This window comes from Neoarius graeffei, chromosome 8, assembly GCF_027579695.1.
Source record: "Neoarius graeffei isolate fNeoGra1 chromosome 8, fNeoGra1.pri, whole genome shotgun sequence".
Classification (NCBI taxonomy): Eukaryota; Metazoa; Chordata; class Actinopteri; order Siluriformes; family Ariidae; genus Neoarius; species Neoarius graeffei.
In genome coordinates, this window is record NC_083576.1 from 46,593,308 (window position 1) to 46,607,796 (window position 14,489).

Consider the following 14,489-nt stretch of genomic DNA (forward strand, 5'->3'; position numbering starts at 1 on the left):
CTTGGGAGATATAGTTCGTGTTGGCCATGTTTGAAGGCTGTTTTGAGCTTGTGCTCTCAACACCATTACTGACAACAATAAGAACATTTTTTATTGATCCCAGGGGAAATTAACTTGTTTCAGCAGCATACATAAAAGGCAATGGACAAATATCAGTCCCCCCAGGATTCGCGGGCCTTTTTTGTGATTGTTGAGGGCTAAAATGTCTGATGTTGCGGGGGTTTTCCAAAAAATTGTGATGAAAGTTGCGGTGTTTAGGTTTTTGTTGCGATTACATTGCGAGAGGAAGTGAAAGTTGCGAGAAATTGTTGCGATTTTCTCTTTTTGTGATTAAAATTGAGTGATATGTTAAATATTAAGTTCTCATCTCATCTCATTATCTCTAGCCACTTTATCCTTCTACAGGGTCGCAGGCAAGCTGGAGCCTATCCCAGCTGACTACGGGCGAAAGGCGGGGTACACCCTGGACAAGTCGCCAGGTCATCACAGGGCTGACACATAGACACAGACAACCATTCACACTCACATTCACACCTACGGTCAATTTAGAGTCACCAGTTAACCTAACCTGCATGTCTTTGGACTGTGGGGGAAACCGGAGCACCCGGAGGAAACCCACGCGGACACGGGGAGAACATGCAAACTCCGCACAGAAAGGCCCTCGCCGGCCACGGGGCTCGAACCCGGACCTTCTTACTGTGAGGCGACAGCGCTAACCACTACACCACCGTGCCGCCCTAAATATTAAGTTATTACTGAAAAACTATTAATTAAAAGAAGAAAGACACTGAGAAATGGTCCTATAAACATCTTTACCAATACAAAAGATTACCAGGACTACAAAAATGCAGAAAAATAGGCTTTACTTATCCAAATGCACCTGTTGGTTCAAAAGTTAAAGTGCATAGAACCTCACAGCACAACATGAAGTTACCTTAAAATATAATATAAATGCCTCAGCTTTCATGTAAGAAAAAAAACTATTAATACTAGTACTGTGTGCAGGCAGTCTCTCCTGAAGACTAAATTAAACAAATAATTATAAACTAATAAAATAAATGGCTCAGGCTTCATAGAAGAAAAAAAAAACAATTTGAACAGAATCTCACAGTATGATGCTGAAGCTGCCTAAACAATGGAAAATAAAATACCATTTTGGCAAAAATGTTGGCATCCATTAATTTATTGTATTAAGTAAAAAAAATAATGTAAAGTGCACACAGTCCTTCACTGTAAACATAACACACTTTCAGTAACAGAATTTAAGCGTATATAAACACTGACTCGCACATGCAGTGTTGCCAGATACTGCTGACGTTTTCCAGCCCACAATATGTTCAAAACCCGCCAAAATACACTTAAAACTGCCCAATCTGGCAACACTGCGCACATGCTGCTTCTCTTGAACATATACACGGAAGTAAGGCGGAAGGTAGTTTGTCGACGTCACCTCAAGACGACGCCAACGATTGGTCAAATTTGCGGGAAAGTTGCGGTGATTGGATATAATTGCAACACCGCCCTGAATTTGCGGGGATTGGTTGAATTTGCATTGAAGTTGCAAATCGCAACATCGCGAAATCCTGGAGGGTCTGAAATATGGATAAGAAATAAAAGTAAGAATAAATTACAGATAAAATTAGATAAAGTAAAATAAATATTGAAAATACTGAAAAAAAATATTAATCAAAATCAATCATCGACACCTTTACCAGCATCCTCCTCTCTGACATCATCTCCACTATGTTTAGCCTCCAAGACCGAGCCAGTCTTTCTAGTTATTTTGTTCAGTATGTTAGTGTCCTTCACTGAAATGCTTCACTAAAATTTCCCAATTTTGTAGTGGGGAAATATGGAATGGACATTGAGCATACATCATATATTGTGTTTACTAGTGTATCTCAAGCAATTAGAATATCATGAAAAAGTTCTTTTTTTTCATAATTTAATTACAAAAGGTAAACCTTCATATATTTCATATTCATTACACAAAGTGAAATATTTCAAGCCTTTTTTGTTTTAATTTTGATGATTATGGCTTATAGTTCATGACAATCAGAAATCCAGTATCTCAAATGATTAGAAGATTTCCTAAGATCAATCAAAAAAGGATTTCCAACACAGAAATGTCCAATTTCTGAACAGTATGTTCATTTATACACTCAATACTTGGTTGGGCAGTGGCTAGACCTAGTTTGGAAACCAGTCTAGGATGGGGAAGTAAGACGCCCCCTTCCCTCCACTAGTCTGGGTGCTCACCTTGGGCAAGTGTCAGTACACCCCCAGCCTCCCTTGGCCAGGGTTACGGCTTACAAAATGGCAGTTCTACACGACAGCTCGACGGTAGTTCTGGCAAATGACAGGGCTGTTTTGTCAATTCGGCATCAGTTCTGGCACAGTGCCCCATGGCAGCACTCAGGGATGGGGATAGACAAACTTATCTTCCAGCCAGCCGCTGCAGCATGGCAAAGATGCCAGCATGTCTTGACCTGTTCTTGCCCACTGGACTACACCTTTGCCCTGCCGAGAGAGTGATGCTGGTAATGCAAAAGCCAGTATCACAAACTTTTGCAATGCAACGTTATGGATTATGGATATGGAAATTAATTCTCATACCAGCTTGAACGTCACCCGGGTAAACAAGGTTCGCGCTGGTCTGCTTTCACTCCGGCGACCAGTGAAAAGTAAGTTAGGAAGCAAAAGAGAAAAAGATCTTGAGACTCGCTGAATGGAACGTTAGAATGCTACTAGATAGCAATCGCTCAAAACGGCCAGAGCAACAGACAGTTTTGGTAGCTAAAGAGCTAAATAGATATGAAATAGACATAGCCACACTTAGTGAGACCCGACTGCCTCTTTATGACAGCATAGTTGATCATGATTACACATTCTTCTGGAGTGAAAGAGATGTAAATGAAAGACGTGAAGCTGGAGTTGGCTTTGCCATTAAGAATTTGATTGCTCAAAAGCTCGAACAAGACCCAACACCTATTAATGACAGGATAATGACACTGCGTCTTCCTCTGCAGAGGGGTGTATATGCCACTATAATCAGTACTTATGCTCCAACAATGACAAACCCTGATGAGGTGAAGGAAAAATTCTATGATAGACTGAGAGATGTTGTGAGACAAGTCCCAAATAAAGATAAGCTAATTATAGCTGGTGACTTTAATGCTAGGGCTGGGAAAGAAGAAGAGAACTGGCCTGGTGTGATTGGCCGATATGGTTTTGGAAAGTGTAACACCAATGGTGAACTCCTATTACCCCTCTGCTCAGAGTATAGCCTCGTCATCACCAACACCATTTTCAATCACAAACTCCATCATATGACCACATGGATGCATCCTCGATCAAAGCACTGGCACCTCTTAGACTATGTGATCATTAGACAGAGAGATCGAAATGATGTACTGAACACCAGAGTGATGAGAGGCGCTGACTGCTCTACTGATCATAACATGATAAGATCAACAATTGCTTTTACTGTAAAGAAGCAATATGTACGAACTGGAGCCGGGCCACCAGCTAAGCTGGATGTGTCTAAGCTGCAAAACAAGAGCACCCAAGAAAAGTTTCAAGAACAGATGGACAAGACCATAGGAGAGTTACAACACAAGGAGACAAGGCTAAAAGACCAACGGAACACGCTGAAGGCAGCTGCATTTAACACCGCTGAAGAAGCCCTTGGACGACCAGAGCGGAGACATCAGGACTGGTTTGACGCGGACGATGAGAAGCTTATAGACTTGCTCGAGAAAAGGAATTCAGCAAGGATTAAACTCTGGCAGATAAATACGAGTGTTAACAAAGCGAAACTAGTGCAAGCCAGGAGTAGGCTTCAGTAGTACACCAGAAAACTGAAGTCTCAGTGGTGGGAGGAGAAAACTGAAGGATTACAACTTGCTGCAGACATGGATGATATGAAGGGATTTTATCACAGCCTAAGAGAGGTATATGGGCCTCAGAGGAGAGGCACAACCCAGCTGACTGCCCTTGATGATGAGACAGCTTTGAAAGAGAAGGATGAAATACTGAACAGGTTTGCCCAGCACTTCAACCAGTTGTTAAATGTACCTGGAGATGTAGACTACACAGTGCTAAACTCAATTGTGGATAAACCTACCATCTCAAGTCTTGATGTGAAACCAAACTTTGAAGAACTGTTGAAAGCCATTGCTGCAACTAAAGAAAACAAAGCGCCAGGAAGATGTGGAATACCAACTGAGGTATGGAGATACAGTTGAGCTCATAAGTTTACATACCCTGGCAGAATCTATGATTCTTTGACCATTTTTCAGAGAATTAGAATGATAACACAAAAACATCTTTTCCACTCATGCTTAGTGGTTGGCTGAAACCATTTATTGTCAAACGACTGTATTTTCTCTTTTTAAATCATAATGGCAACAGAAACTACCCAAATGACCCTGATCAAAAGTTCACATACCCTAGTGATTTTGGCCTGATAACATGCACAGAAGTTGACACAAATGAGTTTGAATGGCTACTAAAGGTAACATCCTCACCTGTGATCTGTTTGCTTGTAATCAGTGTGTGTGCATAAAAGCTGAGTGAGTTTCTGGGATCCAGACAGACTCTTGCATCTTTCATCCAGCCACTGACGTTTCTGGATTCTGAGTCATGGGGAAAGCAAAAGAATTGTCAACGGATCTACGGGAAAAGGTAGTTGAACTGTATAAAACAGGAAAGGGGTACAAAAAGATATCCACGGAATTGATAATGCCAGTCAGCAGTGTTCAAACTGTGATTAACAAATGGAAAATCAGGGGCTCTGTTAAAACCAAACCACGGTCAGGTAGACCAACAAAAATTTATGCCAAACAGCACAGAGACAAGCCTCAAAACTTCTGGAACAAGGTAATTTGGAGTGATGAGACCAAAATTGAACTTTTTGGCCACAACCATAAACGTTACATTTGGAGAGGTGTCAACAAGGCCTATGATGAAAGGAACACCATTCCTACTGTAAAGAACGGAGGTGGATCGCTGATGTTTTGGGGATGTGTGAGCTACAAAAGCACAGGAAACTTGGTCAAAGTTGAAGGAAAGATGAATGCAGCACGTTATCAGCAAATACTGGAGGCAAATTTGCACTCATCAGCCCGGAAGCTGCGCATGGGATGTACTTAGACGTTCCAACATGACAACGATCCAAAACACGAGACCAAGTTGACCTGTCATTGGCTACAACAGAACAAAGTGAAGGTTCTGGAGTGGCCATCTCAGTCTCCTGACCTCAATATCATTGAGCCACTCTGGGGAGATCTCAAGCGCGCAGTTCATGCAAGACAGCCCAGGAATTTACAGGAACTGGAGGCTTTTTGCCAAGAAGAATGGGCAGCTTTACCATCTGAGAAAATAAAGAGCCTCATCCACAACTACCACAAAAGACTTCAGGCTGTCACTGATGTTAGAGGGGGCAATACACGGTATTAAGAACTGGGGTATGTAAACTTTTGATCAGGGTCATTTGGATGTTTTTTGTTGTCATTATGATTTAAAAATAGAAAACACAGTTATCAATAAATGGCTTCACCCAACCACTAACCATGAGTGGGAAAAAAGTTTGTGTGTTATCATTCATATTCTCTGAAAAAAGGCCAAGAAAGCAAAAATTCTGCCAGGGTATGTAAACTTATGAGCACAACTGTATGGTGGAAGTAAATTAAAAGAAAGACTGTTTGTTTGATCTGATCGTTGACATCTGGGAACAAGAGCATATGCCACAGGACTGGAACGATGCAAACTTCATGCCAATATTCAAGAAAGGGAGCAAAAAAGACTGCGGTAATTATAGAGGTATATCTCTTCTGTCAACTGCTGGTAAAAAAAAATGGCTCGCATACTCCTCAACAGAATCAATGAAAAGCTTACTCTAAATATCCTACCTGAGACACAGCGTGGTTTTCGGAGTGGAAGAAGCACCATGGATATGGTCTTCAGCCTATGTCAGATCCAGGAGAAGTGTATAGAACAAAACGTGCCCTTGTATGCTGTATTTATTAACTTCACAAAGGCTCTTGATACAGTGTCAAGAGAAAGCCTCTGGATTGTGCTGAAGAAGTATGGCTGTACAGACAAAGTCGTTAACCTATTAAGATCCTTACACGACGGTATGCAAGCTCAAGTAGTTCAGGGAAATGCCACCTCCATGGAATTTGCTGTGACAAATGGTGTCAAGCAAGGTTGTGTGCTTGCCCCGACATTGTTCTTGTTGTACCTGACTGCAATGCTAGAAATAGCATTCAAAGACGCCCAAGAAGGTATTTTCATACAGACACGGCATGATGCAGATCTCTTCAAATATGTCCCACTTCAAGGCAAAGATACATACAACAAGGAACCTTGTGAGAGAAATGCTGTTTGCTGATGATAGTGCTGTGGTGGTGCACAGCTCTGAGGATATTCAAATGCTAGTAGACAGATTTGCCAAAGCTGCTGCTCAGTTCAGCCTCAAGATCAACATAAAGAAGACCGAGTGCCTTTGCCAGCCAGTGAAACTGCTCAACCCTCCACCTGCACCTGAAATCATAACAATAAACCAAGAGTCACTCGTGCAGTGCACAGACTTCAAATACGTTGGAAGTACAGTCTCCAACAATAGCAAAATCGATGAAGAGATCAAGAATAACATGGGCAACGTGAGTGCTGCTTTTGGCAAACTACAAGATTGGCTATAGAAAAACAGACATGTTTCCATCAGACTAAAATGCAAGGTTTATAGAGCTGTTGTACTGTCTACCCTATTATATGGTGCTGAAACCTGGACCATCTGCCAAAATCAGATCAAGAAGCTCCATGCTTACAATGATGAGGCAGTTGAGGGCCATCATGAATATATCCTGGATGGGCAAAGTTACTAACTTAGCAATCCTGCACTGTGCTGGACTATCATCTATGGAAGACATCTTAATTGAGAAGGGCCTCAGATGGCTAGGACACATACAAAGAATGGAAAATGAAAGACTCCCAAGACAACTGTTGTATTCTCAGCTCTGTGAAGGCAAACGAAACCAAGGGAGACCAAACCTTAGGTACGAGGATGTGGCAAAAAGAAACATGAAATCACGAGGAATAGATATTAAGAGTTGGCAACAAACAGCGACAAACAGGGCTGCGTGGAGAAGTATCATTAAACCCAAGTCTATATCATAGCACAGTCCTTGTCGTTTTCAACCGACTGCAAGAGAGAGAGAGACTTGGTTGGGGCTTCTTTACCATGAATTACTGCATCAATGCGGCATGGCATGGAGGTGATCAGCCTGTGGCACTGCTGAGGTGTTATTGAAGCCCAGGTTGCTTTAATAGCAGCCTTCACTTACTTAGACTTAGGGGCTCCCGCTCCCGCGTCTTAATATTAAGCTGTTTCTGTCTGTGGCTAACTGCAACGCATCTGTCCATCCCTTGCCAACTGACTGGAGGTCCCTCTCGACCGTCTGACACCAGTTCATCTTTGGACATCCCCTCCGCCACTGCCCATTGGGGTTCCATTGGAGAACTTGGCTGGCAAGTCTTTCTGGCGGAAGTCTGATGACATGTCCCAGCCAGCTTAGCCGATGTTTGCATGATTGCTGACACTAGCTGTTGACCCGTTTGGGAGCTTACTTCCTCATTTGAGATAAAGTCACTCCATCTAATACCCAGGATTTTTCAGATGCATTTGGTGTTGAAAGCAGGGGTTGGGTGTTTCTCATCTTCCTCTTGACAATACCCCAATATATTCTCTATCGGGTTCAGGTCAGGTGAGTTGGCTAGCCAACCAAGCACAGTGATATCATGGTCAGCAAACCATTTGGTAGTAGTTTTGGCACTGTGGTCAGGTGCTAAGTCCTGCTGGAAAAGGAAATCAGCATCTCCTGATTGTCAGCAAATAGAAGCATGAAGTGCTCTAAAATTTCCTGGTAGACAGCTGCATTGACTTTGGACTTAAAACACAGTGGACCAACACCAGCAGATGACATGGCACCCCAAATCATCACAGACTGCGGAAATTTCACACTGGACTTTAAACTTCTTGGATTCTTTGCCTCTCCACTCTTCTCTACACAGACTCAATGACCTTGATTTCCAAATGAAATGCAGAAATTTACTTTCATCTGAAAAGAGGGCTTTGGACCACTAAGCAACAGTTCAGTTCTTTCTTGCCTTAGCTCAGGTAAGATGCTTCTGATGTTGTCTCTGGTTCAGGAGTGTCTTGATATTAGGAATGCAACAGTTGTAGCCCCTTTCCTGAAGACGTCACCAGCCTCAGTCCATTCCTTGTGAAGCTCTCCCAAGTTCTTGAATCGACTTTTCCTGACAATCCTCTCTAGGCTGCAGTTATCCCTGTTGCTTGTGTACCTTTTCCAGCCAGCCTTTTCAGCAATGACCTTCTGTGTCGATCGTCTTCTGGACAACTGTCAATTCAGCAGTCTTCTCCATTATTGTGGTTGCATGTACTGAACTAGACTGTATTATACACTGTATTTATACTGTTTTACTCAAACTCAAAATGAAATATTTTGAAACATTTTTAAAAAAAATGTTCACTGTAAGCCAAAATTATCAAAATTAAAATAGAAAAATACTTGAAACATTTATAATATATTAAATGTTCACTTTCTTAAATAACTGATGGAAAATATTAAACTTTTTCATGATATTCTAACTGTTTGAGATGCACTAGTATACAAACAATGTGAAGGAAGGCACTGAAAATTATACAAATGTCTCTCATTTAATATTCCTCTGGAATATCAATATTCCTTCATGTGTTGATAATTACTAACAAGAACCACCTAAATTACTTTGTAATTTTACAAAATTACATTAAGCACTGGCCACTAACCAAACTTTCCATGGGTTTTGCCTGAATGAGATATACCACCATTTTTCTTTTCTTTTTTTTGTTTGTTTTTGATCAAGGTAGTTTTTCCATTTATACGTACTCAGTTATCAGTTCCAAAAATTTTCCAATGAATAAGATTTCTGGAGTTTCCAGAATAATTTTTGTGAAATGGGCCATTCATTTTATTCATTTCGGTCAGGCACCACCCAAACTGATGATCACATCATCAGCTTTTCTTTGGCTAATCAGACACAAGCTATGCCACCACTCTTGCCAGAGCAGTTGGGGGTTAGGTGCCTTGCTCAAGGGCACTTCAACCAGTCCTGCTGGTTCAGGGAATCGAATAAGCGACCTTTTGGTCCCAAAGCTGCTTCTCTAACCATTAGGCTATGGCTTCCCCATAATGAATCATGTTCCCATAAACACAGTGAACACAACCCCATTTAAACACTCTGTCTAATACAGTGAAAAATAAGATATCAGGTAGTATGGCTACCATATAATGTGATTTTTTTTCACCTAACATTTCACTTGTTTCACTAATTATTATGAGTATCGAGTGTAATGTTCAAGTTGGTACAGTCTGTGTTGCCATAAGCTTGGTTACCTCCCATACCTTCCGAATGTGATTCTTAGCAGCAGCAAACTCGGGCTGTTTTTTTAGACAATGATGGAACTGCACGAGAGCTTCCGTCCGTCTCCCCATCTCCAGCAGCACATTCCCTTTTCGGAAGAAAGCCTAACAATGCAAGGAAACAGTCACAAAAGGGCAGATGAGCAAGCCTTTACAGAGAAATGTAATGCATATAACAAATTCTCATATTACACCACTTTATAGCATCACTGAAACACACTTGTCCACATTTATTGCTCTTTAACTCATAAACAGCGTGTCTTCACAGGATCTTTATGGCTATAATAACAGCCTTACTGAATGGCATTTTTGGTCACCAATTTTAAATCATTACCAAAAATTATGTAATAAAAATCTCTTAATTGACCAGTGTACTGCTGCACTAGTATGTGACTATTCAAAGCAAGCTTCTACCAACTGAAAATAAGACAAACTGATGGCAGTCCAGCAGTCAAATTACCCTTCCTGCACATTTTGAGCATCAGATGTGACAAACATAGGATTATCAGCCCTGTCATAACCTCTCACTCCTTTAATAGTCCCATATCATACATTTGATATTTTATTATTTTCCCAAGTCCACTTATAACATTTGTGCGCAAAAACATACATCACGTACAAAAGCAATCATAGTTCATTTTTACATGACCATTTACATAAAAAACTGGGTACCTGGGACAATACTGTATGTACCTTTTCATGAACATCATTACAGTACAGAAATTGTGCAAAATTATAAATCAATATCAAATAATATACATATTGGTCACATTTTCCATGGAATAAAAACATGTATTCTATTCCCTTCTAGCGGGTTTATTGATGGCATGCAATACTGTCATCATATTGCTTATCTTCCATGTATTACACAGGGCTGCCAACTTTTCGAAATTCCTTGGAGTGAGATTTTTTTTTTTTTTTTGGTCGACGGCAAAATATTTCCGCACATCATGCAGTAAGTGGGAATTTTGTATCCAGTTTGATATTCACTTGTCCCCCTGCATTCTGGTGTTTTGTTTGTGGGTCGTCCAGCTGGAGATGGACAATGGGGGGGGGGGGGGGGGGGGGGGGGGGGTGTTGAGATTTTGGATTTAGTAGATGTTCCTGCATTCTGGTGGATTTTTGGAGTGGCCTGCTGTGCCATACCTACATTCTTACACACCTTGACTTGCCAGGCCTTCAGCTTGTGGCCAACAAAAGCACCAAGTTTTGGCTTAAAAGCCCCCACACTAGAAAACTACAGATGACTTCCAATGTTCCTGTAGCCCTATAGACCTGTGTTTCAGATTTAAAGGCAAGTTCATGTTTGAAAATATTTCATCAGCTAAGCCTAAACACCTTCTGAATTGAAACTAAGGCTACATCCACACGACAATGGCAACGAGATTTTTTTTTTTAAATATCGCATCCACATGGGCAACGGATCAGTAAAATATCAGGTACATATGGCAATGCAACACTTGCTGAAAACGATGCAATACGCATGCCACGCCTCTACGTGCACTGTAAGACGGTCCCATCGGAGACACCAGAACAATAGAAGAAGTAGACGCATGCGCGTAAACCCCTTCTTCTGTAGCATTAGCCACATAAATTTTTGATTATTAATCAGTAGCGTAAAACGAAAGACGCAGAAAGAGGAATGAATGGGGGTAGATGGAAGCCGGTACGCCAACATTCTGATATCCTCCAGAATTCTTTAATGGTCTGGAATAAATTGAATGCTACACGTTGATGGATTACTTTGTTCTTCTACGCCCTTTTTGAGGAATGTATTGTCGGACTTAAACCAACATCTGAAGAGGTGAGATCGCTCCTTTTTTTTTTCCTATTTTTGCTGGTGGGATTGTTTTTGTTTTTGGAAAGCGCACGGGCGGTGCGCGGTTTGGTACTGCTTCCGCAGTGTTTGGATTAAAGACTCTGCCCTAAGGGCTATTCTCTCACTCTCTCTCTCTCTCTCTCTCTCTCACTTTGCACCATTACACAATAAATATTCACAGTGAAAATATTTTGTAAGCGCGTTTCATGAACCAAGTTATAGGATTCGTTGACAACTCGCATCAAGTTCGTTACACTTCTACCCGGCGTGAAGCACTGACAGTCATGTGGTTGTGACGTCATCATAAACAAATCCGTTCTACTCATCCAGATGACTTCGCAACGGCTCCGTTGCCAGATTTTTCCACTCTGGAACTCGTTCTCAAAAGATTTCGTTTTGGGGCACCCAAAATGCCGGTGCCATGTGGACGCCAGGCCGAAACGATAAACAATTTTATCAGATTCACCTGAATCCGTTGCCGTGTGGACAGGGCCTAAATGTTAAGTTTTTAATAATTGTTGCAAAAAATAAGATTGTCCCTCACTGACTATTCATTATGCATTTAAGGACTTTCCCCACCACTGGGTTCAGCAGAAGATTGGCATGGGGAAAAATATTAACAGCAAAAGAACAAATAAAATGCTTAAACAGTAAGCAAAATGTGCATGTGCTACAAGAAATGATTAAGTTTGAACAGTATTGAAACACAAAAAGCTGAACCTTGGCCATAGGTGGGAATGTGCACACAAAGTTGGGCTTAAAAATTTTGGTCATACTTAAATAAGTTATATTAATATATTTCTTATTAATTTATTTCTTATCTATGTTTCTTATTAGTAATAGAGCATTCGGCCTGTTATCTGACAAATATTCTCTACCTGTTTTGCCCTCTTTGAAACCCTGTCTCCTCAGTATATTGTTCTCTGTCTTTTTTTTTAATTATTCACAAGTTCAAGTTCTTTGATATTACAGGTGACCATGCTTTATTTATTTTAACTGAGCAATTACATACATCATAAATAATTAAAAATAAATACCCTGTAAATAAACAATAGGTATGGTGGCTAATGGCTCTTCTTGCATTTGTGATATTATCTCTTACTTGCTTTATTTTACAACATTTCCAGTATGGCTTCAAATAAAGTCATAAAGTATGATAACATACAGTAAACAAACTAAAAATGCACCTTAATAAACGTGTGCTAAGGAGGTGCTCTCCCATGCTGCTTGTTGGGGAAGATAGAGGCTGTGGCACGGCAGGAGGCCTATAATGATTTAGCATGCCTAGTACACAGCTCTCGATATGGCATTAAATATTCTCACAACACTTATAGGCTAAAACGATTAAGAAACTTTATACAAGTTCATAATTACGCCAGTAACACCACACATTGGCGTGCATATGTACAAACCTGTCTAAGACACCCGTCTTCAACTCGGATACCTTCTTCTCTCTCCTCTTCCTCTAAATTGACAGTAGGCAATTATCCAACTTCCGGCGAGTGCAGCATCATTAGATGCGCCACCTACCATAGGGGAGTGTGTACAGAAGGTAACGCCTCTCTGCCTGTTTAGCCGTGCGTAAGGCGTAATTGATCGATCGCAAGTGGTTGGCGCGATGCAATGGGTAGCCTAGATCAGATAGATAAACTAGATTTTTTTCTAGCGTGAGAAATCGGAGGTATGGCATGTGAGCGTGTGAAGACAATCAAATGTGTGTGTCTCATGCTCATTGCGTGAGAGTTGGCAGCCCAGTATTACACCACTCTCCCCAATGGAGAATGAGCATGCAATACTGTTATAATATTGCACATTTTCAAAACAACACGACGTCACACATCGGAGCTCATGCAAAGATCCAATGACAAAACTTTTCTGCTGCATATGCATCATCTCTGTCAGCCAAGAAAGAGAGAAGATCCAGTGCTAGGTATGAGCATTAAACAAATAAACTGAAACTAAAGATGCACTGAACACCCAAAAGGCTACCAAAACTTCATTATATATTCTTCACACATATTTGCAAGAGAAAAACATAACAACGAACATCGAAAAACTGGAAAAGAGACATGTCGGAGATGTAAAATTATGTAGAAAAAAATTCTGCACTAATGAGTGACTGACAATTTGTACACAAACATGGCCACAAGGTTTGCTTCATTAAAAGCGGAAGATTTAGAGAGAATTTTGAAAGAGAAAGACGCGCTGAAGACCCGAAAGGCTACCAAAACTTCACTGGATATTCTTCACGCATATTTACAAGAGAAAAACATACCAATGGGCATGGAAAAACTGGAAAAGAGAGCAATAGTGGAAATATTGTCAAAATTTTACTTGGAGATGAGGAAAAGTGACAGAGACTTTTACAAGAGGACTTCACTCGTGGACTTCACTCAGCAAAGCTCTTTTGTTTTGAACAACTGCAATGTAACAATTAACTACGACCAAAAGTAACTGAACTTGAACTGTCAACCTGGATATAGCTTGTATATACTGTAAGTTGGGTTGTTGTTCAGGCTTTTTGGACTTGTACCATTTTTATTGTTAGAACTTTGATGTTGTACATGTACATTGGATTGACAAAACATTGAATTCCATTCAATCAGAATCAGCATTCAATAGTGGTAAGTTACCCCCCTGTTCTTAACTTTTTGTAAAATCTATAATTGTTCCACTTAATGTGTATGTATAATAATAATAATAATAATAATAATATTGGCTGGCTTTTTTCATGGTATATCAGATTGTGGCAGCGGGGGCGTGGTCAAGCACCGGTCTGTGACAGGAGGGCGGAGTCAGGGAAGGTAAGTGGCAGAATCACTACACCTGATGCCAATTAACCTGTGTTTGTGTGTGTCTTCCCAGTGACCACGCCCTATTTAAAGAGGGAGAGCAGAGAGCAGAGGAGCTCATCCCCAAGCAAGATGCTGGTTGCTTGGGTGTGTCTGTTGGGTTACGATATTGTTAGACTGAAAAGTGTGGCAATAAAGCTTTATTATAAACCTGATCTCTGTCCTGCCGTCCTCTGTGCTCCACCCACTCATACCGAATTGCTACAGTGGTGCTGAAACCTGGGACGTAGTGGAGCACAGCAGCTGATCAGCCCCATGGAGTCCTCCCCGTTCGCCGACCTGGTCCACGCCCTCACCACGGCCCAGCAAAGCCAGCACCAGGCGCTAGTCACC

General features: G+C 41.1%; 1 protein-coding gene across 4 annotated transcripts in view; it reads right to left on the reverse strand.

The window, feature by feature from the left end:
• Positions 1-14,489, reverse strand: part of lonrf1 (LON peptidase N-terminal domain and ring finger 1) — a 90,250-nt gene that overhangs the window by 53,490 nt on the left and 22,271 nt on the right. For all 4 annotated transcript variants that reach the window (XM_060927692.1, XM_060927694.1, XM_060927693.1 and 1 more), the window contains exon 3: positions 9,468-9,590. In XM_060927692.1, coding sequence (XP_060783675.1) covers positions 9,468-9,590 — 123 coding nt within the window. The remainder of the gene's footprint in view (positions 1-9,467; positions 9,591-14,489) is intronic.